Source organism: Ptychodera flava, chromosome 8 (assembly GCF_041260155.1).
Source record: "Ptychodera flava strain L36383 chromosome 8, AS_Pfla_20210202, whole genome shotgun sequence".
NCBI classification, from domain to species: Eukaryota; Metazoa; Hemichordata; class Enteropneusta; family Ptychoderidae; genus Ptychodera; species Ptychodera flava.
The window spans coordinates 14,897,032-14,922,083 of record NC_091935.1 but is presented as its reverse complement, the minus strand read 5'-3'; the positions used below and the strand labels follow the sequence as shown (position 1 = coordinate 14,922,083).

The 25,052-nt window shown below is 36.8% G+C and overlaps 1 protein-coding gene across 2 annotated transcripts; it reads left to right on the top strand.

Moving 5' to 3' along the window:
* Window positions 1-11,955: 11,955 nt before the first annotated feature.
* LOC139138583 (disks large homolog 1-like) lies at window positions 11,956-23,748 on the top strand. Of its 2 annotated transcripts, none has more exons than XM_070707018.1 (4): window positions 11,956-12,589; window positions 14,433-14,505; window positions 19,599-19,737; window positions 22,333-23,748. In XM_070707018.1, exons 1-4 carry the CDS (start codon window positions 12,430-12,432, stop codon window positions 22,507-22,509), a joined length of 549 nt encoding a protein of 182 aa, XP_070563119.1. In that variant the 5' UTR covers window positions 11,956-12,429; the 3' UTR covers window positions 22,510-23,748. The 2 variants fall into 2 exon arrangements, with proteins under 2 accessions (XP_070563119.1, XP_070563120.1); XM_070707019.1 differs by lacking the exon at window positions 11,956-12,589 and adding an exon at window positions 12,623-12,954.
* The last annotated feature ends 1,304 nt before the right edge of the window (window positions 23,749-25,052 follow it).

The window sequence follows — 25,052 nt, the reverse complement described above, 5'->3', positions numbered from 1 at the left end:
CACTACTGGACGCATGAAATACTACAGTATGACATGAATAACTGCATACTTTTTTACTGTTATGAAGTTGTGTAAAACAATTGTACCTTTGACTGTCTCATTTCAAAGTGACAAATCAACGTGCAAGGACATGTTACGCAACATTTGCAGACCTCAGGAAAATCACTAACCAAAACACAAGAACAAAGACAGACATTGTATATTCTGACAGCAGTTCAATTGAGCACACGACGCTGAGTGGCAGACAGACTACTGATAGTTAGACTAGACGTGTATACGGTCTACTGCTAGAGTAACTATCTCTGACGAGGATTTATTGTATTATGTTTTTCAATATTTCTGTCAATAAACCAAATTCATACCAATATAATCGACAACCGTGTGAGGCGTGTAATAAAAAAAACAATCAGATATCTGTTATATCATTATATGTAGCAGGTTAAATCAACTTTTGAACAGTACTCTAAGAGTTAAAGCACTAATTACAAAACTTTATTTAATATGCAAATGAGCTAATTATTAACTTGACACGCCCAATGCTTCTCAGTACAATTAAGTATTTATCAGATCAATATCTGTAGCGAGTTTCATCAAATGTAATGCTGTTATTTTGGAGTAATATCACTAATTACAAAGTTCATTAAATATGCAAATGAACCCTTAATTAACTCAAAACAACTAAATGCTTTACACCACAATAAGATATCTGTTAGATCAGTGTCTGCAGCATATTTCATCACATTTGGTGCAGTTATTTCGGAGTTATATGACTAATTACAAAACTTCATAAAATATGCAAATGAGCGATTTGTTAACTTGACACTGTTAAATGCTTGTCAGTACAATTAGATATTTATGAGATCAATATCTGTACCAGATTTCACTGACTTGGGTACCGTAATTTCAGAGTTATATACCTAATTACAAAGTTCCATTAAATATGCAAATGAACCCTTAATTAACTTGACACTACTAAGTGCTTTACACTTCAGTTACATATCAGTCAGATCAGTATCTGCAGCAAAATTTATAAAATTTGGTGCAGTTATATCGGGGTTATATGACTAATTATAAAACTTCATAAAATATGCAAATGAGCTATTTATTAACTTGACACTACCAAATGCTTATAAGTATAATTAGATATATATCATATCAATATTTGTTGCACGTATCATCAAGTTCGGTGCAGGAATTTCAGAGTTATGACACTATTAACAAAAGTTCATTAAATATGCAAATGAGCAGATAATTGACATGACACTTACACTATCATCATAATGTTCTGAGATTGTCATCTGTGAAAAGTTTCATGAAATTTTGTGCTGTATTTCTTGATTTATGTCTACACTGTCATTACCGTCTCCATAGGGAAACCATTGTACGGAAAAAATGATATTACATAACTTCATTAATATGCAAGCCACACTAACCGAACTCTAATCACTTCTTGCAAGTAGCATATGGTACCTGTGTACCAAATCTGACTTGAATCTGTACAGGCGTTTTTGAGTTATCGTGTAAACTGACAGACAGACACACACTCACACACACACTAACACACACACACTAACACACACACGCACACACACGGATAGACAGACAGACATCGCTATGACATTAGCCCACGTGTGAACACGTGAGCTAAAAACAATGTAACTTAGCATTAAAAAAAACCCCATTGTACTGTTTGTTGAAGTGTATTAATGCCCGATATGAGTCAAAATGTGTGGCTAATTTTCGATGCCTTCATGTTTTGCCCAGTTTCACTACCTTTCTATCGGGGAATGTAAAGATTTTACCGGAAGATGGGGCCCGGAGCCGGAGAAGTTCTACTTTCCTGGTGATTTGTCTAAGAGATCTTATCTACTTGTCTAATCAATCTGTTGATAAAGCAAGAATATCAACATTCCTCAGCTAAAAGACAGTATAGCAGTTAAAATAACGTCATATTGTGTGCAGCTTAAAACCGCAACTCTCATTTCTGACTGTCATTAACCCAAAACCTAACCACTCCCGTAGTATTATCTCAAAATCGATCTTGAGAGAGATCGTATCAAAAACGTGGGTTTCAAAGGATCGCAAATTGTTTGCCGATTTTGACAATAGTACTGTGTCAGCAGGGCACATAACCTGCTCCAACAGTAGTATAGCCACCAGGATACTACCGGATCACAGATCTTCACATTGTCGATAGACATTACATCTCTGTTCTTTAAAAAACGCAGAAGTAGCCAATTAATCTGTTCGTAAGGGCACAGAGGAACATAGACAGAGTGGCAACGGGTATTGTTTAAGGCGTGAAGCGGTTACGTAAGGGACTGGACGTAAATTAGCAGGGGGGGAGGGCCGGGGGGATTTCGTAAGAGAGTGACCGAAAATTTATGACCCTCCCCCAAAGCAAGGCTGAAAAATTTATGACCCTCCCCCAAAGCAAGGCTGAAAAATTTGTGACCCTCCCCCAGTTTCAAAAAAATAGAATGTAACAAATTGATCGAATCTTCAATGATCAAAATTTGAGGCGGGGATTTACAACACAGGGCATTATAGATGGATACCAGCAAAGGATGTCTGCAATATTTTTATTTGCTTCTGCTTGTGACAAGAACAAGTCTAGATATGGATGTCAGCCTTACCTAAGAATACTTTCAATGACATGGTGTCAGTGCCATTTGACCAGCATGGGTAAAACTAATCTTGTAGAAAAAATCTCGATAATTCTATGCTGCAGATTTTTCAGTACTTTTAATAAAAGGGAAACCCCTGATTTCTCTGCCTACACAATATGCATTTTGATTGTTATGATAATGGTTTAATATACTGTTTAACTCTTACACTGTTTAACTTAGTAAACCAATCACCAGATAAAGGAGCACTGGTATTCTTATTTCCATTCTGGTAGGGGCGGATTGTTCTGGGGGACACCATAGGAAACACTCTATGATTAAATTAATTCATTGTTTGATTTTCTGCACAAGTTTGATGAAATGCTCTATTTTCCACTTTGTCAGCACACTTGTAAATGTGGAACAAACCACAAAAAAAAAACAGTTTAAGACTTCACTGGACAAAAAAATGACACCACTGCTCAAGTGTCATCAAGCTAGGCTGACAAACTGAATCAATACAGAGCATATCATGCTAAAATACAGCAGCTAATACTGAAAAATTCTGAAATCTTATGAATTTATATAACTCTGACCTGCAAAGTAAACAACAAAACCAACATCTTGTCCACACACCATTGTTTCAAATTACAGTGACTGACAGGCAAAACTAACAAAACAGCAAACATGGAATTTAGCCATTTTCATTGGCCATTAAAGGGACAAATTCACTCATTTTTGACAAAATTCTGGTCATTTTAATTTCCGTTGAATATATATGCTTTTCTGCTGCTCACTGAAATGGGCTAAATTGCAATCTCTGGTTGTCACAGCTCAACTCATATGCATGCATGGATATAACATGTGGTCACTTAATAATTTAATTTAAGGTATGTACCAAAAATTGTCACAGTAAATTTCACATGTTAATGTGCCTTATAAAAAGTGAGAATTGAATTGCAATAACCAGAGAGTGAGCATATTTCAGTGAGAATAATCTATCAAAAGAAATTTTAATGGCAAAATAATGTCAATAATGAGCAACTTTGTCCCTTTAACTTGGTACATATCTAGTAGAGATTCTTTTAATTTAAGTGTCAAGCAGCATGACCATTGCACTGTTGAAGTATTAAAATGGTGGCAATGAATATTTTTATAATTGGTGCATTGACAAGATAGTACTGTAAAATGTTGACAAAAATAGCTTTGTCCAAAGTATCATAATATTAGCCATTTCTGAACAGGGATGTAAGATTACACCACCATGTGAACTCACAAATATTTCCAATATGAAAGTGCAATCCTCTGCTGAGTGTTGAATCATGTACCGGTATGTTGTACACCATGGAGGTAGACACCAAGCATAGCATTGTGTGAAAAATTTAAAGTCTTGGTACTAGATGACCACTAAACAAGATTGGCAGTGCGCTTGTTTCAAAGCTATTTAAAAACTTTCATCTGGGCTTATTTCACATCATACTTGACCCTCTGCACTTGACCTGCAAGCTTGGCACGTACATGAATTCTGGAAACTGACAGTAATTTCAACGTCATTTTAAGTCAGAGATTCGTCATGTAAGTCATTAATTTCACTCAATTATTTCTGTCCGTTCTTCCTGACTGTCAAAATTGATTGAGGTCTAAGTATTGAAAGTACTTAATTTAATGATGATTTTCACACATATATTTCATTTACAACTTGACTAAATTGTCACTACTTCCAAGTGTGACTGTGAACAACATTCTAAAAATATTCAAATACCTTCAACGCATACAAGTTTGTTTACAAGTTTCACGCTGTGCCAAGAAGTTCTCTGGACGTACACTGTACATTTTAGCCTATCATTTTCAGGAAATAAAGGTCTGTATGTTTAAATGATTGACTTATTGGCTTATGAAAAATATATAAAGGATCAGAAGGATGTTGATATTGCAATTCACAAGTCTCGGTGTTGTTTTCCCAAGCAGGAGCGTATCACATGGACCTAGCTCTGCATGGCAGGGCTGTGTGTTACCAGCGCGCGTTATACGGCCTCCTACCACAGGCCGTTTAACGCACAGTTACGAGTGGAGTGATACGTACCGGCCGCCGCGTACTATGCATATAATAATTGGAAGTTGGGAAACGGAATGGCCGTTTTACGCACCCCTCGCCGAGTTTGGAGGCCGATTTCCCTCACAATAAGCCTCAACTATATACTAAACCAGCATCGATGGCCTCCAATACATCTTAGAATTCATACCTACAAGCCTCTTTGCGTCAAAAACGACCTTCTGTCCGTTTTTGGGTGCGATTTCCGTGTTTTTTGACGTGATGGAACACTTCATTCTACAGCTGTGGGCGGGGTCAGACCAGCCGCGCTGTGATTGGCTAATTTTTTCAGATCGACCCCATGATGACCTCTCTTTGTTAGATCGCTCACGGCCCGGTGGTTTCAATCGGGTTCGAACTCACAACGTATGGTATCTTGTCACCTAGCGGAGACATTAAAATTAGGCTATAGAAGGGATTGCTGATAGGCATATTCGAGAAGACTGTTACACCGTTACTCAAAAGCTACAACCACTGCGGGGCGAAACTATGCCGAGGTCTCATATTCTGCGAAGCATATTTTACCTCAGAGCACTTTTTGGCCGGTTGCTAGTGACGACAGCGAACACATTGTATCAATTTATTTTCGATAGAATATCGATCGAAATCTGCTGGCGTATCGGCTCATGCGTTCAGGTCACGTCATGAATATGTCCACAATAACCCGTATATATTGATTACATACATAGTACCAACGTATCCGTTGGTTTCTTGAACTTAAATTGAATCGTCGACACTCTTTACAGTTTTTGTGATGTGTTTATGTTTCAGCACATTTTGGCGCACATTGGCCAAGTTTTGCGCTATTTTTGGCTGGGAAGGTCATGCGAGTGAGCAACACAACATAGTATCAATTTCCAATAAACAATATCGATCGATAACGTTCACCGCTCGATGACAGTGGACACTTTGCGCCCGTTCGCCTCCGTTCTGTTTTATTTTTTCAAATTTACTGGAATTTTTATCGTTGATATTCGCCCAAATTTGGTCTATATTACAACAAAATTACAGATATTTGGGCTGTACAACTTATGAGACGCATACTGGTTAAAATGCGTCAATTTAAGACCCTTGTTCTGCATATGTACACGCCGTAAGATCGCCAAATTATGGACGGCAACAGTCCGTATATTTCAGTGATCGGAATAAAAAAATGCAAATAAAACATTTTCATGGAGAAATTCATCATTATTCATTCAATTTCATCATTATTCGTTCAAAATTGAGGAATTTGCACCGGCGAGAAGTGTGCAGTCTGTTCGGTGTATTATACGTCATTGTTTTCTATCATGGGAAATCAAGCCTATTTGCCGCGTTGTAAAATGAAAAATATATCTGAAAAAAAACCCCAAAAAACATTAATCTAATTTTTTCATTTCGCTTTAATTCTTAATGTGTTTGAGATAACACAGCTGATGAAACTTTCGTTTTATTTTTTTGAGTTTCCCTCTTATTTTTATGAAATGACAAGTTAACGATCGTTTGGCTGTTGACTGTGTTTTTCACCTATTGTGTATATGAATAATAATTATCGCATAGCTATTTTCAGTTGCCAAAATGTCATAATTGAAAGGTCAACATATAAGGAAATGAATCTGCAACGCTTTCATCAATATTAAACTGTGCAGGGAGAAAATTTGGCGAAATTTTAAACATAGAGTTGAAGGCGGATTTGACTCTCTGTGATGTGCCCGTTATGATGTGTGGTGAAGACACTGAATCATGTACGGTGCTCACTGCGAATGTACTGTGATGTCGAGTTCTGAGACGTGAAGGTACATTTCACCAACTGTTTTTTACTTGAGACTTCCAACTGTGTGGTTAAGTTGCCGCTCATCTGTGTTGATGTATCAACTTCGTTCGGTGTCTCTCGGCTGTCTGTTTTGTACAAGCATTCTAGTGAGTCTGCAGTGTTTTGTTGGTGTTTTTTTTTTCTACACAGGATGTGTGTGTTTCGCAGTGGGACAAGCGTTGTGACAGGGAGGACGGCGCCCTTGGAATTAAAATCCTGAAATCGGCTCTATATACAAGACAGTGAAACAAAAATTACACATTACTATACATTAAACGCAAACCACCAATCTATGGACGCGGACGATGTGTACGTGTGGAATTGCTTTCCCTTTACTATATTTATACAGGGTCATAGCACTATCGATTCGCCAGTGTCTCGCCATTTATTCCAAACAAAATAACTACAATGATCCTGTTATTCACCATATCGTAATATAAAACAACTTTGGTAGAGCAGATGTGAAGTAGCCTTCATTTCCTATATGAGTTCGAACCCGATTGAAACCACCGGGCCGTATTTATGCCTCAAACGAGCGATCAAAACAAGAGAGGTCATCATGGGGTCGATCGGAAAAAATTAGCCAATCACAGCGCGGCTGGTCTGACCCCGCCCACAGCTGTAGAATGAAAGTGTTCCATCACGTCAAAAAACACGGAAATCGCACCCAAAAACGGACAGAAGGTCGTTTTTGACGCAAAGAGGCTTGTAGGTATGAATTCTAAGATGTATTGGAGGCCATCGATGCTGGTTTAGTATATAGTTGAGGCTTATTGTGAGGGAAATCGGCCTCCAAACTCGGCGAGGGGTGCGTAAAACGGCCATTCCGTTTCCCAACTTCCAATTATTATATGCATAGTACGCGGCGGCCGGTACGTATCACTCCACTCGTAACTGTGGTTTAACGCTGGTAACACACAGCCCTGCCATGCAAAGCTAGGAGCAGTACCACACTCTTTTGGTAGTACCGTGGTATCATATATTGCTTTATGTAGCTGCAGTTCCGAAACTGAAGGGTTTGCCCTTTTCCGATTTTAAGCTGTAAGTTTTTAGGGTTTGATCAAGTTGACGTCCTACCTAAACAGCAGTCCAAATATTGAGGTACAACGGCAATGGATATGTGTACCACCGTCGCTACGCGAAGACTACTTACCCCAAAGAGCTCTCTCTCTACCGGGTGCATAGGCCTTCGCGTTGCGACTGTGGTTGCACCTGAGTGATGAGTATGCCGTTGTTGGAGGCAATCAAAGCAGCCAATAGCTGAATACTCTTACCATTCTCGTAGGGCTTAGACTGCTACACCAAGTCAATGGCATATATCATGTAAAGTAGGCAGTAAATATGTACCCTTTCACTTTGGCTTTGAACTGCAGATGTGGAATGTTATGATTCAACAGACTGTCCAATAATTCCAATAATGAATGCCCAAATTGGCTCATAATGGAATAGAGCACACTTATACTCCATTAAGAGTGATTGTGATAAGTAATGCTCTTCAAATGTTTTCTTTTATATTAATGCACATGCATGTGCCTGCCATTTTTCTAAGGAATTATAATTTAATATTTATCAAAATATCAGTGAAATTCATAATTTTGGAATGTATCACATTGACAATTGAGGGAATACTGGAAACACAATGTGACACTGATCTCCATAACAATGATATATGGTCATGTACAATGTATTGAGCAGTTCAATCTCTACATGGGGAGGAAATATGGGAAAGTACAATGTATGTTTAAAATGTGTTCCTGGTACAGATATAGAACTACATGTGTGCATGACCCCATTATTCACTGGATTTTAAGATATTCCTGATAGACCTGTGTAGTCAGAGAACTGGAAATAACTGTACATGTGCTCATTGCACTCATATCAAATCCAGTTTTACAAAATGTACTATTGTGTTCCAGTAGACAATGAGAAGTTTTGGTCATGTTGCCCTGTTTGTGGGGAAAAGTCAACAGAAAGGCTATGCCTATTCAAGCAATAATTTAAGCAAATAATTCAAAGTATGGTCATGGATTGAATGTTATAGTGTGATATTATGGTGTTTTAACATTGACAATACTTTGTCAATTTTTGTGCCCCGTTTGTTTGCATTTTAAACATATCACAGAAAGCAGCCTAGATAATAGAGGATAGACTGATCCTGATTTGACACAGAAGTGGCAAACACTATTTCATGAGCAATCAAGTCTACATATTCTGAAATGACATTGGGATATTTAATCAAGTTCAATCTGAATACGTGATCAACATGGTTGATTCACTGTGTAAATTACCCACATTAAATTTCAACAAATGTCATATATCCTGCCTTCACAACACAAATGAACACTATCCATTCCAAAGATAGTACCCACGTAGTAAAGCCAATATAAACTTGAAAAATGCCACAAGTAGCCATACCAATCAGATGACTGTACCTAAATATTTAAGTATACTAAAATCACTTTTCTGGAATCAAAATTATTAATTATCACACCAAAGCTTACTCTTAATTTCAAACAATAGTATCTCTAAAAACTAAAATTCATGTACCTATAAAGTGACTGATGCAGGGTGGAGCTTGGAGGGAACTTCTGTTGATCAACAAAAAATGGAATGAGAAATAATATTGTCAAATAGTTATAGGTTCAAGATTGACTACATCAGTGGAACAATGTAAGATATTTTGGTAATATCTGGCAGTGTTTTTGTTAAGGGCGGTACCTAGGTAAATGTTACCGGGGTTCCCTGGTCATTTTACCAGGGTTGGCCTTGGTGTATCAGTGCAGTCATAATAGCGGACAACAGAAATTTTACCAGGTTCCCAATGTTCCCCAATCTTAGCAAAAACACTGTCCAATGTTTATTAACGAAACACACTACATGTACACTGGGCAGCCAGAGTGCCACGGGTTAGCTGAGGAACAATAGATTGGATTTGCTATAAACTTAATGGCGATAAGAATAGCAACAAGAGAGACAATCCTATTTAAGATAATGGTGGGGAAGAGATGCACAGAGAGTTGGGAATGAGCACTTAATAGAAAGTAAGAGGCAGTGTGCAAACAATTTTGCTTTCTACCTTTAGTGCACCGACAACAAGTGAAGCCCAAAAATTTGTGACCCTCCCCCTTAGAGGAGCTCAAAAAATTGTGACCCCTCCCTCAAACAGAGGCTCAAAAATTTGTGACCCTCCCCCAAATCCCCCCTGCCCTCCCTCTCCCCCTGCTAATTTACGTCCAGTCCCTAACCCATTCATGTTCGCCTCGCCTCAGGTTGCTCTCGCCTCTCTTTTCCGAAGACTGCCGACCATGCATCCTTCGGTAATTTTCGGATTTTCGCCAATGGTTAAGCGAAAGTATGTTCGGCAAAGTTTGTGTTGTTGTTGTTGTGTGGTGCTGAGCGGATTTGACGTGCTGGCGAAAACGGGAGTGTTTTGAGCTTCAGGAAAGTGAGTTTTACCGTTTTAAAAATTCCTCTCATATTTTTATGAATATATAATGAGTATGTTTGAACCAAATTTGAAAGTCTTTTATCGATACTGTCTGGTTTTACTCAATGGTTTACGGTCAGTCATACCGTCTTTTACACGTGCGTCAAGGAAGGACATGTTTATGAAACTGCTGGCGTGTTATGTTTTGATTGGCGTGAAGCAGTGTTTCTGGCCTGAGAGCTCACAAAGTAACTATGGTTGCTACGCGACTGGCAGTACGATGCCATCTCGTCGTATTTTTCGCATAATCTCGTGTAATTATCAACCACAAACAAAGCCTCCAAAAAGTTTAACACTTTTGAAGCTCATTTTAATATGAAAAGCCAATAGTCTACCGAGACGACCATGGAACAAAAGGCATGCAAGCGTTGCCACTCTGTCCATGTTTCTCTGTGGTAAGGGCGGGGCGGGTGGTGGTCGAAGTTGATTTCGTGTTGGGCGGACTTGATATATTCTTCTTGTATCAACGGACAAGAACAGTAGCCTGGGACACATTTTCAATTTTTGTGAGCAGCGAAACTCTATTCTCTTGCTAAGCGGGCGACTTGGAAAATCCGGATGGGTAATCTGGGCAGGGAGTACTGTAATTTGATGTTTTTGAGCTTTTCCGACCGGGAGGGCTAAAGTACCCACCAAAGAGAGAGCTGGTTGGAACGTTTGTAATGGCGAGAGGGCAGATAATTCTTTTTTCCATCGAGAAACTTTCCCATGTTATTTGTTAGGGAAACCTCATCGCAGGAAGGTATCATTTCATATAGTGACGGAAGATCAGTTGCGAACATATTTCATTTTCTCTCAGCAGTTTCATTTGAATTATTCAAAATACTAAGAATTGAACATATACAAATGGAACACATCTCTTGTTATAGTAACTCAAATTTTACCGGATTATTTGTACGCTTTGTAAGAGTGTAAATGATGTTGAACTTCACTTTGTGTTCATTTGCCCACTTTATAATGATATAAGAACAAGGTATATATCCATGTCATTGATAATATATCCATCTAATGAAAAACTTGTTCGTATTTTATCTACGCAGAATACTAATGAGACACAACAGTTTGCTATTTTCCTGAGAAAAGCTTTGAAAAGACGAGACGAATGTGTAACAGATTTAATTTAATTTGTAAACTTAATTGTATTTCATTATTGCATTGTATTTACATGTCTATTTGTCAAAATATGTGCTTTTGTTAAATTTATCTAGAGATCAGTTTGTCACTGACCATCTTCCTTTGTGTTTATATTTCATTGAAAAGTACGATGGTCTGAGGCCTTGCACTGCAATAAAGAACGTAAAGATTGTTGACTGCGCCCTAAACTTCACTCTACAACAGCACTGTGAAGCCCTCTCTTACATTGTACAATGCATGATTGCCTTTTTTCTTCCAGAACCGTACCATGCATCAGTTGTTTTTAATCCACACTGTTTTGTCGGTTTCTTTACACATTTCGGGCTGATTTATTAAACCAGAGAAAAGGCAGTGGACATTCATAGACCGTGGTGAATCTAATTCGCCTTCGTTGTGAACTTCTGTGGAATGTGTCGACTCGAAGACACGTCGCGTTGAATGCACTATAAAGCCTAATGATTTACGCTCTCATGACCAGAAGAAATCTCATTGTCAAAATCTGACTAGCCCGACTTCTACTTTTCAACCATGAATACTGGGTCAGAATTAATATTTTTTTCACAGGACATAGCAATCAGCGTTCTCTGGTAACGTCATTCGCCCACGGCTCTCTTGTCAAAATCTCCTCTTTTCTTTCTCAGCCGCCCGTATACGTTGAACAGAAATTCTTCAGAGAATATATCAAAGTGATCTTCCGCATTAAAATGCACAAAACACAATCAGGCACGTATACGTTCCACTTCAAAGCCTCAAAGCTATTCACTTGCTCGGAATATACAGTTTCTATATATTCGATTGTGTTTGCACACACGTTAATTATTAACGAGTTAGGTGGTCTCAATCCACCACCCCAGTGAAAGGGAAATCGGCGGAACGAACGAACGGTGCAGTGGAGCTGAGTGAATGACACCTGTTGCACTTTTTCCCATTTCTCCGTTTTAGTCGTTTGAACTACGCTTTATAATAGTAGGCGAACAGCATCAAACATTTTCTCTGCTGCCTCTGTGTTCATTGGAAGATCTAAGCGCCTAAGGACATTGGTATGTTGAGCTGAGTAATTTGAGCCGTGTGAGCGGATATAACTTTCATCTACTGTGCACTCTCTGTATACCAGTTTACCTGAGCGGAAATTCCTGTGGTTTCAACCTTACGAGGTGAACACTGAACACACCAACCCTAACTTGCTAAATGCGGGACTGCCGACAAATCGAACGTGGGCGATGACAACTGTCATAAAATTTAAAGGCACTTTTTAAGCTCTGTAGCGTTCAAACAGCTTTTTTGCTCCACGAAGCAAAGAAACGCTACGCCGGGGAAAATGGCGACGGACCATGTCAATTCCGAAATCCAATTGAATGACCTGAACGCAGGGGAGCCGACCGGACTTGAACCCGAATCGCCGGAAACAGAGTCTATGTCAAGCTTTACTGTGGATAGCAGTAACGCTGATCCGGCCGAGGTGACGGTCCAACAAACAGGTAATGACCACGACGTGTGTGGGTGAAATACATAAATTTTAACGCAAAATTATTTGTAGAGTTTTGCTGTCGCTGTCAATAAGCGGAAATCCAACACTACCGGGGAAGGAAGCCAGCGTCAATGGTAACTTCTGGTTTAATGTAATCTTCCCATATAAGTCGTGCCCCTGGGGTAGGGATAAATCAGTATCTAGTCATCGTTTCGCAGAAAGTGACAGTGCTGATTTTCCAGGATTTTGGCAGCTTTTCTTTTGTCATGGCAACAGACTACCTCGAGCAACAGAACCAGCTGCAGCGTTCAGTATGGTTCGAACCAGTGGTGATCGTCGTACAGGGACTGAAAGACCCGGATTCCGACGATGATGGTAAACGTTTTTACGATGTTTTGTGTATAATATGGCGCTGCGGTACAACAGCAACCTTTGTCGATTTACGCATTTTATTACACATTTCAAGATCGTTAACTTCATGCGATGACTAACCCTGGAGACCAAAGTCGTATTTTGCAAAACCTCCCCCCCCCCTCATTCAAACTTCGAAGGAATTAGTCTACATATTGAATGTATTGCTGAAAGGGGTTGTAACACCTGACAATAGTAATCAGCGGGGGGAAGGTTCCTGGTCAACTTGAAGTATTTTCACACGTTTTGTTTTTTTTCTACAAGGATTTGGCTACCCACCCTGAGACATATTGTCAATGTAACTTGCTGTGAATAACATTTCATAGCGTGAAGCATCCGAGCGGAATTTCGAACCCCTTGTCATGCTAATATTTAGATCCTCAGGGAGCCTTTCAGAAATATTTATGTTGCGCCCGCACTAATCACTGAACTTACTTGAACAGTCGTTCATTGTAGCACAGCCCTTCAACCGTGTTGCAATTGTAGTGTAGTTTTACGCTATTTGTTGTGTGTATAGAGTGCAACACTGTGTGTCTGCTATGTGCCCATGGCTATTGTGATAAAAATCCCTTTTGAAAGGTATGCGCCTGGAAATCGAAAGACTTAAAACTTTTGCTCAAACTTTCCGTAAGGAAACTTTCAGTTATTCCCAATCAGATCGAGGATAAAAATCAAGGGTCACAGTGCTAAATTTAGTACTAGACAAACAAATTAACCAATATTTGCTGACACTTGAAATTCAAAAATGCCCCAACCCTGTGTTAACTCACAGTTTTTCTTTTAGTCTGTGGTTAACTCTATAGAGTATAGACAATATTAACTTTTCAATTTTCACAAAAATGACGTGCTAAAAACTTTGTTCACTCCATGAGCTTCAAACGAGCAAGTGGTAGACCAAAAAGTATTGTAAACATTTGAAAGTCAAAATATCTGTCTCCAAGGTGCAGTCTACCCTGAGAAAAGGGAAAGTTAGTATTTCTAAGATAGCAATACATGGCCTTGGTTGCCATTAGTAATCTACATGCATTATGAGCTTTGACCAACTGTGTTGTTTGCTATAGTCACCAAAGCCAGTTACCTCTACCTTAATTTTCTGTAATTTAATCCATGTTCAACAGTCACTTGTCTATAGAGCCATTCAAAGAAAATTCTTTGTTTGCCATCCTTTGATTTTTGAAAAATCTACCAGCCAGCCAGGAAAAAAACAAACACAGAGAAAAACATGTGTATTAACATAAGCTCAATTTTTATCTGGTTTCCTTTGGGAAAAAGATATTTTAATTTGTAATAGTGTTAACTTTGTGTTTGTTTTCTTAATTTACTCTGAAAACTTACCAGCACACAGACAACAAACAAGAATTGTATTTAAAGTGCCTTATCTAGAATTTTTGATCCTGTATTATCTTGAAGTTGAAGAACTGTTTTTCTGACTCTTTCTACAGATATTGCAACATTAGACAGTGATTCTGCTTCAGGGCTGTCCGCAGAATGGTCAGAAAGTCCGTATGACGCCAGGTAAGACCATGCAAAGTTAGATCAAGTATTTTCAAGACTTTGAAAAGAAATCAAAAATTAAAATTTTAAGTGATTTTTTGTAGAGTTTTAATGTATCAGATATGCTTCTCATCAAAGCAAACCTTTTAAAAGGTCTTTTAATATCACAGAAACAAAAAGTTTTTTAGACATTCACTCAGAGAGAGATCCATGGGTGACTGTATACAGTCTGATATATGTATCACTGTTTTTTTTATTTTCATCATCACTCCTGGGTAATGACATTGTTGTAGCCAAAGTCTGTAGCATCACAAGTTCAATAAAGGTTACGGTGGGCGTAGACCTCCTCCAATACAGACCAAGATGATATTTGGTTTCCCATCAGTAGTAAAACAAAGGCACCGTGTCTGTTTAAACGGAGATGTTACTTTACAAGAACGCAAGTTAAAAGATGGAAGTGGTTTCTGAGGGAATGGAAAATGGCCTCTTCCTTCCATATTTTCCAAAGGTACAATCTCAAGGAAGGAAATGCCATGATAGTTTTGGTTGTCAATGACCGGGAATAGACCACTGTCAGTGACCAGGAAAATGCCGTGTATTGACGGATTTTGGAAAACCACATTTCCAGAGTGCTACATTAACACATAAAAGTATCCGGCAGATATTTTTGTTTCCTTCACATTTGATTGTAACGGGCTGGTTTTGTCAAATTTAATGTCAGTCTTCGTTGTTAAATCTTTAAGTGCAAAAGTCAATTTTTGCTGCCTCTATAGAATATAACATAGCCAGCAATTTTTGTCAGATCTAGACAGTTTTTTCAGATTTGTCCCAAAATTTTGGTCAAATATTGTAGTCATTGAAAGGTAAAGTCCATTGGTCCTAAATTATCAAAAAATTACTGAAAAATTCATAAAAATGGTAAAATGTTATATACTGAAATTTGAGTGGGAAAAATTACAAGACTCGGAGAGTTAAACAAGGTTAGCCTCAACTCTTTAAAATCAATCATTCAAAGTGAAAAGCTAGAACAAATGTAAGATCAACGGTGAACTATCATTCAAATCAAACCAAGCAAATTCTTTTTAAATAGTAGTTTATATAAATTCAATCTAATAACATTTTTAAAAAACATATGAACAACAATAAAATTATTTATTTCAGTTTTTTATCTTTTAACCCAATGAAATTACTGCATTTATATCCACTTCATAGTAGAAGCTTTAGAAGTAAAAAAAAAACCCAACCTGGTGTGTAAAATCACTCTGGTCTATTAGACCCTTTAGCTTTCTTAAGATCAATTCAAGCTATTGAAAACAGTATGGTAACTCCAACACTCAGGAATTGTAGTTTATGCAATTTATTCAAATTTAGCATTCAATTCCCAATATTGAACTCAAGAATGTTGTTGTGAATGATGGAGGCACAGTACCTGTGTTAGGTGTGGTATTCAAATTCCTGGTACAACATTCTTTAGTTGTGATAATCATGTGCAAATCTATCACTAGTTTGTCACACAACAAAACCCATCTTTTTCAAAGAAGTTGTCACAGGATCGTCAAGGACTCTGCACAATGTTGCCAGCACGGCACCTCCTTGAAAGTTGTCTGTGTTTGCTCAGGTGTGAATAAACCACACGCTGTCTCATTGAACTCCATGGTACCACCTCTAAGACTCCATTTTGTAGGACCAACTATTGATGGTTGAAAGTTTTTCCCATCTGAAATTGTCACTAAGTATGCTGTTATATATATACGTTTGTTAGGATCAGAGGAAACAAAAAAAATTGCAATGGTGAAAAATTTGTTCATTTCATTATGCAAATAACATGAAAGTTATTTTTTAATTCTGTATATTTTAAATCAGTCACCTGTTTTTTAAAAATGATAAATTGTCAAATCTTTCTGAAATGAAACCAGACTAATCTAAAATGTTTCTATATTGAACTTTGACCCTTCTCAGCTACTTTCTTTCAAGATAAGCATGTACAAACAGTAGAAATTACAATGACAAGCCAAACAACTTTGCAAACCAAACATTTAAATCGGCAGTCCTCAATCCATGATTCTCACATTACTTCTTGTTGACATTGAGTAGTTACATAGTGTTAGTCCTTTGTTTTCCATCCCAAAATTTTTATCAATTAATCATCCTTGTTTTTTGTCTTAAGTTAGTATGTGCCTCAAAAGTTACAGACTTAAACTTTTGCTCAAACTTTCCACAAGGAATATTTGAACCATTCTCTTTCAAAATCAAGAATAAAAATCAGGGGGCACAGTGCAAATTTCGGTACTAGAGAAATAAATAACCCAAGATTTCTAGATATTTGAAATTCAAAATGGCTGCCATTTCTGTGTGAACTCTATGGGAAAAAATAAAATTTTTGAATTTCAAAAAAACTAAGCCAGTAAAAAGTTTCTTTCACCAAGAACTTTCAAATGAATCCCCCCAAAAGAGGTAAATCAGAAAAGAATTGTTAAAAGTTTGAGAGTCCAAATATCTGTCCCCGAGATACGTTCTACCCTTAAGTATGTTTATATGAACTCCCAACTTTCTATTTACAGTATTTGCATAGACTAATCAAGAAAGATACATTTGGTTAGTCTGCAAACAGCTATGGCAAAAAAAATTGAATAGCAAACTTTTGGCATGTTCTTAGTAGTATTTATGTAATCTGTGACCCATTTTTATTTTAGTTTTGAATTTTTCATAATATTTCATAACTTGTTCCTTGAATGTTGAAAGTTATCTCATTAATGTGGTTCAGTATCTATTATATCTTTTATTGTAAAAAAAAAAAATTCATGCTAAAATAAAAAAATACGGTACCCTTTAGCATCAAATAAAATATTCAATTTAAGTTTATTAACCTTGTTTATAAAAGGAGTGTCTTGCCTTACCCCATCACAGCTATCTGTTTAAATAGAAGTAGACACCATTGACGTTCGTGTTCAGTAGTATTGTACATCAACTGTTTGCATTTGTCTTTGACACTTCAATGCAAGCTTTGTGCTGCACTGGTCTGACACACCTTGGAAATCAAATAAATGTTGAATCTATTCGTAGAGTATACAGTGTAAACTGTAGATTGCTTTTCAGTGTAAACAGTGCCATGCACATTTGAAAATGTAATGTGTCAATGCATTTATGTAACACTCTGACTGTAACCAAACCCACACCAATTAACAGCTCGGCGGGTAATGACCTTTGTTAAAATTCCTATTTAACCAAACTAGAAGTGACATCATTTCTTGTAATTTGAAGGGCACATGTATCTGCAACTTTCGATAATTTTTTCACTATTTTTGTCTCTAGTGTCAGCACTACAATTAATAGGCTCAATTGTTCTCCGATGATCTCTGAAGCATGTTGTGATACAATGAGTTGAGCTTGTCATCTCAGCCTGTACATGTGTAGACTGTGCATTGATGATCAAGTGAATTGTGGTCCGGATAAGAATCCAAATGTGAGCAATAACAGTGCATTTAATATGTATAGATTATCAGGTTATATATGTTGATAACCTCAAATAGTTATTGTTTCCACATTCTTTGGGGAAGAGAAATAAGAACTTGCAATTGACATACAAATGAAAAAGAGTGGAAAAATCATCAAAAGTTACAGCTACTAGCACTTCAAAGTAGGTCCATGATCCGTAAGCAACAATCCATTATTGGGGGTTTTCGCAGACGTATATCTTTGTGAGATTAAAAAATCAGAAATTCTTGCTAGGAGTCAGTATTAAATGGAGAAATCTCAAACAAAAATCATTTATGTGATCGTACAGTAATATTCAGACTAAATTTTCTAATGCAACAAAGTATAGCTTCATCCAAGTGTTTTAAGCTGTTGAAACCATCATTACACCAGCCTAGTCTGGTGGGGTGGGGATGGGAGGTGTGGGGGTGATGGAGGTCAATTGAAAGGATTACAGATGTTGCTCTGATTGAAATAGATTCATTCTGATTGAAATAGATTCATGTTTGATAACATTTGGGTGGTTGGTATTTGTTATTTAGGTACAACCTAAGCATCGGCCAATTTTAAAAATCCATACATGTTATGTAAAATTAATCTTTCAATGTAATATATATACGTTTGACATTCATGTTAGCCATTGAGAAGGCAACTGGAGGAAATATTTGTTTTTCTGAATACCATTGAATACATCACATAAACTGTTCAAAGACAGTCAAATATCAGTGATGTTTGCACTGTACACATCATTGGATACTGGGTTGCAGGAATATTGTACTCCTCCCAAAACAAAATAAAGTGAAAAAAGTACTTTTCATATTATTTACTTTGAATGGAAATGACTCATTCATTGTTTTTAATGATCTCTGACAATAAAACTGGCAACTCCCCCTGTCGTATGATTCATTGTGAAACATACACCAACCTTTTCTCTCATTGTAAGCCGCAGTTTTTATACCGTATGTAAATCATTGACAAATTATGTACACAGTGTCTGGACCAAAACTGTTGTATTTTGTATGGTGCTGAATACAAGTCTGTTTCAAGACTACAATTTTCTTGAAAATTAAGACTTGCAAAAAGTTCAACTGTGTGACATCAAGCTAATTATCTTTATGACATATTTTAATCATAAATGCAGTGATGAATGGATAGATGGATAGCAACCAGAATTTGTCAACGAGAGCTTTTATTATAATTCAATGATTTATTACACCTTTGGGAAGAATTCTAATATTTTTCTAAAAAAGTGGAACAAAGTTCATCAATGTTGTTAAGTGCCTAAATAAAATAAATAATATTTGCTAGCAAATATTATTTATTTTACTCTTTTTGGTTAATTTATCATGGTCATATGTAAATTTCCTTATACTTTCTTTACTCTTTTGGATAATTTATTATTGGTTATATGTAAATTTTCTTGTCTTCCTCAGTATATTTGAGTACAGTTACCCGATACTGTCTGTCTCAGTATGTTTGGGTACAGTTCTCAGAAACTCGGCGGCCATTTGTTAAATAGAGCAAACTGTCTATGATGAACATATTTGATAATCAAGAGGGTAGAACCAAATTTATTCTTTCTGAGTTACATTTCTAAAAATTCTTGGAAATAATTTCAGTAATTTTCACTTTCTTATTAGGAGGGTTGAGCTTGAAGAGGGTCGTCGGGGCTTTGGTTTCAGTCTCTCTGGAGGTGTGATGTCACCGCTTGGTCATGTGCCACTTTTTATCGCTAGTGTCGATCCACACGGCCCTGCTGCCAAAACAGGAATGCTACAGGTAAGGTTGGGTCAGTTAATATGGAAAGTGTACACACCCATACATTCCGGAATACTTCACATTTTAGTGGCATGAGATCTGTCTCAGTTCTATAACTCAGAGTAAAATCCTTGGTTCTCTGTCACTTGCTGACCAAGAAAGCCAAAAGCACATAAAACTTTATATAAGGGGAGAACCATTTGATTTCTGGGGGGGATATGGAGGATTTTGAGAAAAAAAAATTTGTCACCAGGTGAGAGAGAAGAAAAAAAAATTGATCCTGTCATGGCTTGAGAAAAAAAAATTGTCATAACAGACAGAAGAGAAAAAAAAAATTGTCACAATGCACCAGAAATAAGCAAAATTTGGAATCTTATTCTCATGTATTCTTTGCCGGCGCGCCGCCATAGGCGGTGCAAATGTTTTACCACAAGCAATTCTTATGTTTCTTTTCCCAGCACTTATGATATAAGCATGCACTACATAGGTCTACTTTACACCTCAGTACACTCAATGTTTTCCTTCCCTTTTCTGACCCAAGAAATCATATTTCAGGATTTCTGTTGCAATATCTCAATGGCATAGGCACTATCTAAAGGGGACTATTTGACTTCTGTAAATTGTGAAAATTTAAAACACAAGACAGGAGTCAATAAACTAGTGTTAAAACCAATATATTATTTCTCAATATAAATTTGTTAGAAAGATGTATCTTGACAATGAAAAATTGAGGAACAACAAATATAATGAAATACAATGTGTGAGCCTTGTTTTTCTGACCACAAACACCGGATCGCAAACATACCATATTCAGGCTTTTCATTAGAAGCTGGCAGCTGGAGAAATGACACAAGAAGGTCACAGATTTTCCGTTCCTGTATATTCATTTGTCTTCAGTCTCTGGCAAACAGAACTGTTTTTCACAAATTGTATTGTCATTGTTTGGTTGTTGAATATTGTGACTCAAAAACTGATCATGCAAAAAATGTAAAAAAAATATCAGTGTTCAATGTCATTTTTAAACAGTTTTACCGAGTGCAAAATAAACTGAAACTCCTCTCAGATTGCACCATTAAACACATCAATTTCTCAAAATTTCCAATACAAGAGCGAGGGGGAACCCCCCTCTCGTGCTCTCCCCCTTGGGGTATTCTAACAGTTTCACTTAGTAAAACAAATTAAAAAAACTCTCAGATTGCACCAGACTGCACCATTGCACACAGCAATATCTTAAAAACTTCCATTCAAGATAGGGGAAAGCCCCTGTGACACTTTCCCCCTAAGCCTCTCTCATGTTCTCCCCCTGTACTTTCAAATTCTGCCAGGTCAGATATCCTAGTGAAAACCCTGTCATAATATCCATCCAAATTTAACAATATACTATATGATTAGATGCTGCGTGATCTTTTATATCTTTATTTTATTGTGACTTTGAATATCATTTTGATGTGTTCACCTTTGTTGAACTATCATGAGATAACTGATGATAGTCTAGCAGGGTACATCAGGATTTGAAAGGTCTTTACTGTTGCTGTATTTTGTAAATTTTACAATTACATGTATTGGTATTTAACTTTTCTAAGTGGGGGGATCGGTCAAAATTTCAGAGTTAGAGAGGCAGGTTACTCAAATTCATCATGGTTGGCGAAGGGGGGGGGGTCACTCGAAATTTCGGAGTTTCAGGCCGTAAATAATGACGACTCCCTTATATACAACGCATTACAAACTTGATGACCAATAAAAAAAAAAATTGCACTGCTACTCCATTTGGAAAAAAAAAAATTGATGCAGGTCTGACAGTAGAAAAAAAAAATTGCTGTCACTCTGAGAGGAAAAAAAAATTTGCTCCCATACCCTCTTCCTCCATACCCCCCCCCAGAAATCAAATGGTTCTCCCCTAAGGAGTAAAAATGTAAGCCTTATACTTTCTAGGTCATATGAGGTCAGGCATGACCTGTTGCATAATGGATGTGTAAGAGCTTCAGTGTAAGGTATATAAGTCTTCAGAATGACAATAGTATGGGATTTCACTTGTCTTTGAAGTTCTTTTACTGCTTTTCCTGTCATGGGGTCGTTGACCTAGGTGTGACACCTCCACTTAAAAGGAGTGAGGGCACATTCTTTTTCCCATTGTGTGGTGTACCATCCATCTTCTTAAGCCACAAACGAATACCCTCTTTCTTTTAAATTGCCAGCTTTCCATTTCAACGTATGTAGTCTGTGCCGTCAACCAGTATTTTTGTGTGGTGCATCACACTTTACCCTTTGAGTGCTGTAATTTTTCCCACCAAAATTTTAGTGGAACATTATAACAATTTTTATGAATTTTTCTGTAATTTTTTTCGATTATTTGGACCAAATGGACATCACATTTCATTGGCTACAGGTTTTCATCAAAATTTTGGCAAAAATCTGAAAAAATTCGACGGGGAACATTTTATAAAGGCGACAAAAGTTGACTTTGGCTTTCAAAGGGTTAAACTTGCAGTATGTTCACCTTAAACCCCTAGGCCTCTGTAAACAGCTCCACAAACACCATTAATAACACTTGCTTTGAGCCAAACCAATTAAGGTAAAAGGGGTTAAACTATTAAGCTCGCTCTTTTCTCCTTACAGCCAGGTGACCGAATTGTGGCCATAAATGGTGAAGAGTATGGAAGGGAAATCCCACAGAGATGCGGTGATTGCCATCAAGGTTGCCTGTGGACCGATCACGTTAGATGTCACGCAAGGAGAAGAGAACATTCTAGATTTCATTGTAATGGACTGAAAAATTTCAACATGCTTTTTTGAATCCAACTCTAAATATTTATTGACCTCCAGCTGATTCAAATGATCTGAGCAGGCATCAGCAAAACAGCAAGTGAAGAACAGTGATTCTGATTGGAGAATTTGAAACAAAACTTTCAACCATGGACCAATCAGAGGTTTACATGTATATATATATGTAATTTGCATTTGATAAAGTTACATAATACAAGGGCCTATGTAAAATGAAATTGAAACAATACATGACACAAACAGTGTCCTTGAAATTGAAGTTATTAGTACTAATAGAACATGAATATTCAGTGTTTTTATTTTAATCTGAGATATAATCCACATTTGAAAGTGGATGAAATTCAAGAAAAAAAAATTGTTTGCCAAAAGTCATCTACTTAAATCAGCAACACAGCATTTGTAATGGATGTACATTGAATGGAAGCAATAAGTTATCTAGAAACTAGTACAGATCAGAAAGTTTATTTTATCCACATGTATATAATATATTCAATTTTTGATCAACTGTGCTTGACTTTCTTAATATGGAATTGGAGGGTGTTACTTGATCAGTTTGCTTGATGCTTGATGTGCTGTTCAGGTTTTGATCCCTACTCTCACTGCTTGTCTTGATCCAGGGTTCTCCACAAGGGGATTTTGAAGGATGGGCCACCCCTCTGTTTTTTTTGGAGCACCCTATTCATATGTTAATAACCATACAAAAGAATAAGCCAATCATGCATTGTAATGTAAATTGCCCACGCCTTTTCGATTTTCTAAGATTTGGAGAATGCTGCATCACAAGACTTGTTGTATATTGGTGTGCCTACCATAAATTGAAAAATTTATCCAGTGTTTATGCTTTTATAATGTGAAACCTGGTGCCAAATCAAACCACACACAATAATTGGAATTGCCCTCTTTGATGCACTAAAAAGATGTAAAAATCAGTGAAATAACCTGACTGCATGCCCCCTGAAAATTATTGCTTAAAGTGGCCATGCAACGGTATCAAAGTATTACTGGAATAAAAGTCTTCCAATTTTTATTGACTAACCAAGTTAACATGTAATTTACTGTCCTCTTCAGCATTACTTGATATTAATGAAACCGTTTCTGCTGATTAAGAAATGTCACATATTTATTTTACTGTATGAATATATCATGTTTTATTCAGAATTCTGATTTGCATTTTCATAAAAACAAATGTGTCTGATTAGTTTGTACTTATAGTAACTTCTTTTATTAAAGTGGAAAAGCAAAGGATGAGAATACATACGTAACAGAATGTTCATTTATGAAAGATTTAATCAAACTTCAAGACAAGTGTGCTGATCAGCTTTTCATATTAACGTGATCACCACCATTGACCCAAGCTTTTTAATTGTTGTATTTAAACTCCAAACTTTGCATTCGTAAAATTCATAATTTTCAAGTTTTAGCAAACACATCGCCATATATGTATATATATATATAATATATATATATATATATATATATATATATATATATATAATATATATATATATATATATATATATATATATATATATATATATATAGGCATATTCATACCATGGACATTTTTTGTGTTTAATGATAATCTTTCCTTTTGTCATCGTTAATCCAATTTATTACATTGTAATGAAATGCATTGTTCTAACTGCCACAAGGTGTCCCATAATTCAAAGTTCTTTTGTACTTTTGATTGTGATCAAAACAAATCAGAGGGTCTAAAGGTCATCTTATTCAGGTTAATTCTCTTTTGTGATGGTCAAAGGAAAAACCTTCAGAAAAGCAATTGCTATATACCATTGAAAGCTATATTGTTATTAATTTGTCATTTAGGAACTTGAATATCAATACAGTGTATGTCAATTAAATTGCAAAACGACGTAAAAGAAATGGCATGTGAATAGCAATTATTATCATGTAGAAAATATACATTTCATGTCCTAGCCTTTGTAACTTTGCATGATAGCCTGTAGAGTTTCTGACGGCAATAGATATAGAATTAAATTTGCTGTATTAGAACCTCTAAAAAGGGGTGTCACATATACAGCATGAGCACAATGTATATTGTGTGCCTTACATATTTCCATTTTAACGAAAAGCAAAGAGGCATCATTATCTGTGGGAAATACATGTGGAAGGGAGTGCGTTGCACATAGATTTCACTTTGGAATCTGACAGATTCACAAGGAAGGGAAAATATTTTGTTCCATCCCGTACGAAAGCTACCAGGTTGTGACAAGATAATGGTGCAAGTTTGCAACATTATTTGTCTTACAACCTGGTTACTAGGAGGTTACTAGGATGGTATTCAAGGTTGGTATTCATTGTTGACATGGGAATGGCTAGAACTGGTGCCAACTTTGTCAGAAGCTTGTAGACTTTACCTTATCTGAACCTTGGAGACTCCCCTATCGCTTATGGCAATCTTTGTACAGAGATTGGATAATGTTACATAACAGTTTCTACATATCCTCCTTCCCCCCCCCCCCCCCCCAGTCCCTTTCAATTAATTAGGGGATAATACCAATATTCCTGCAGGCATTTTAGCAGTATATTGAACC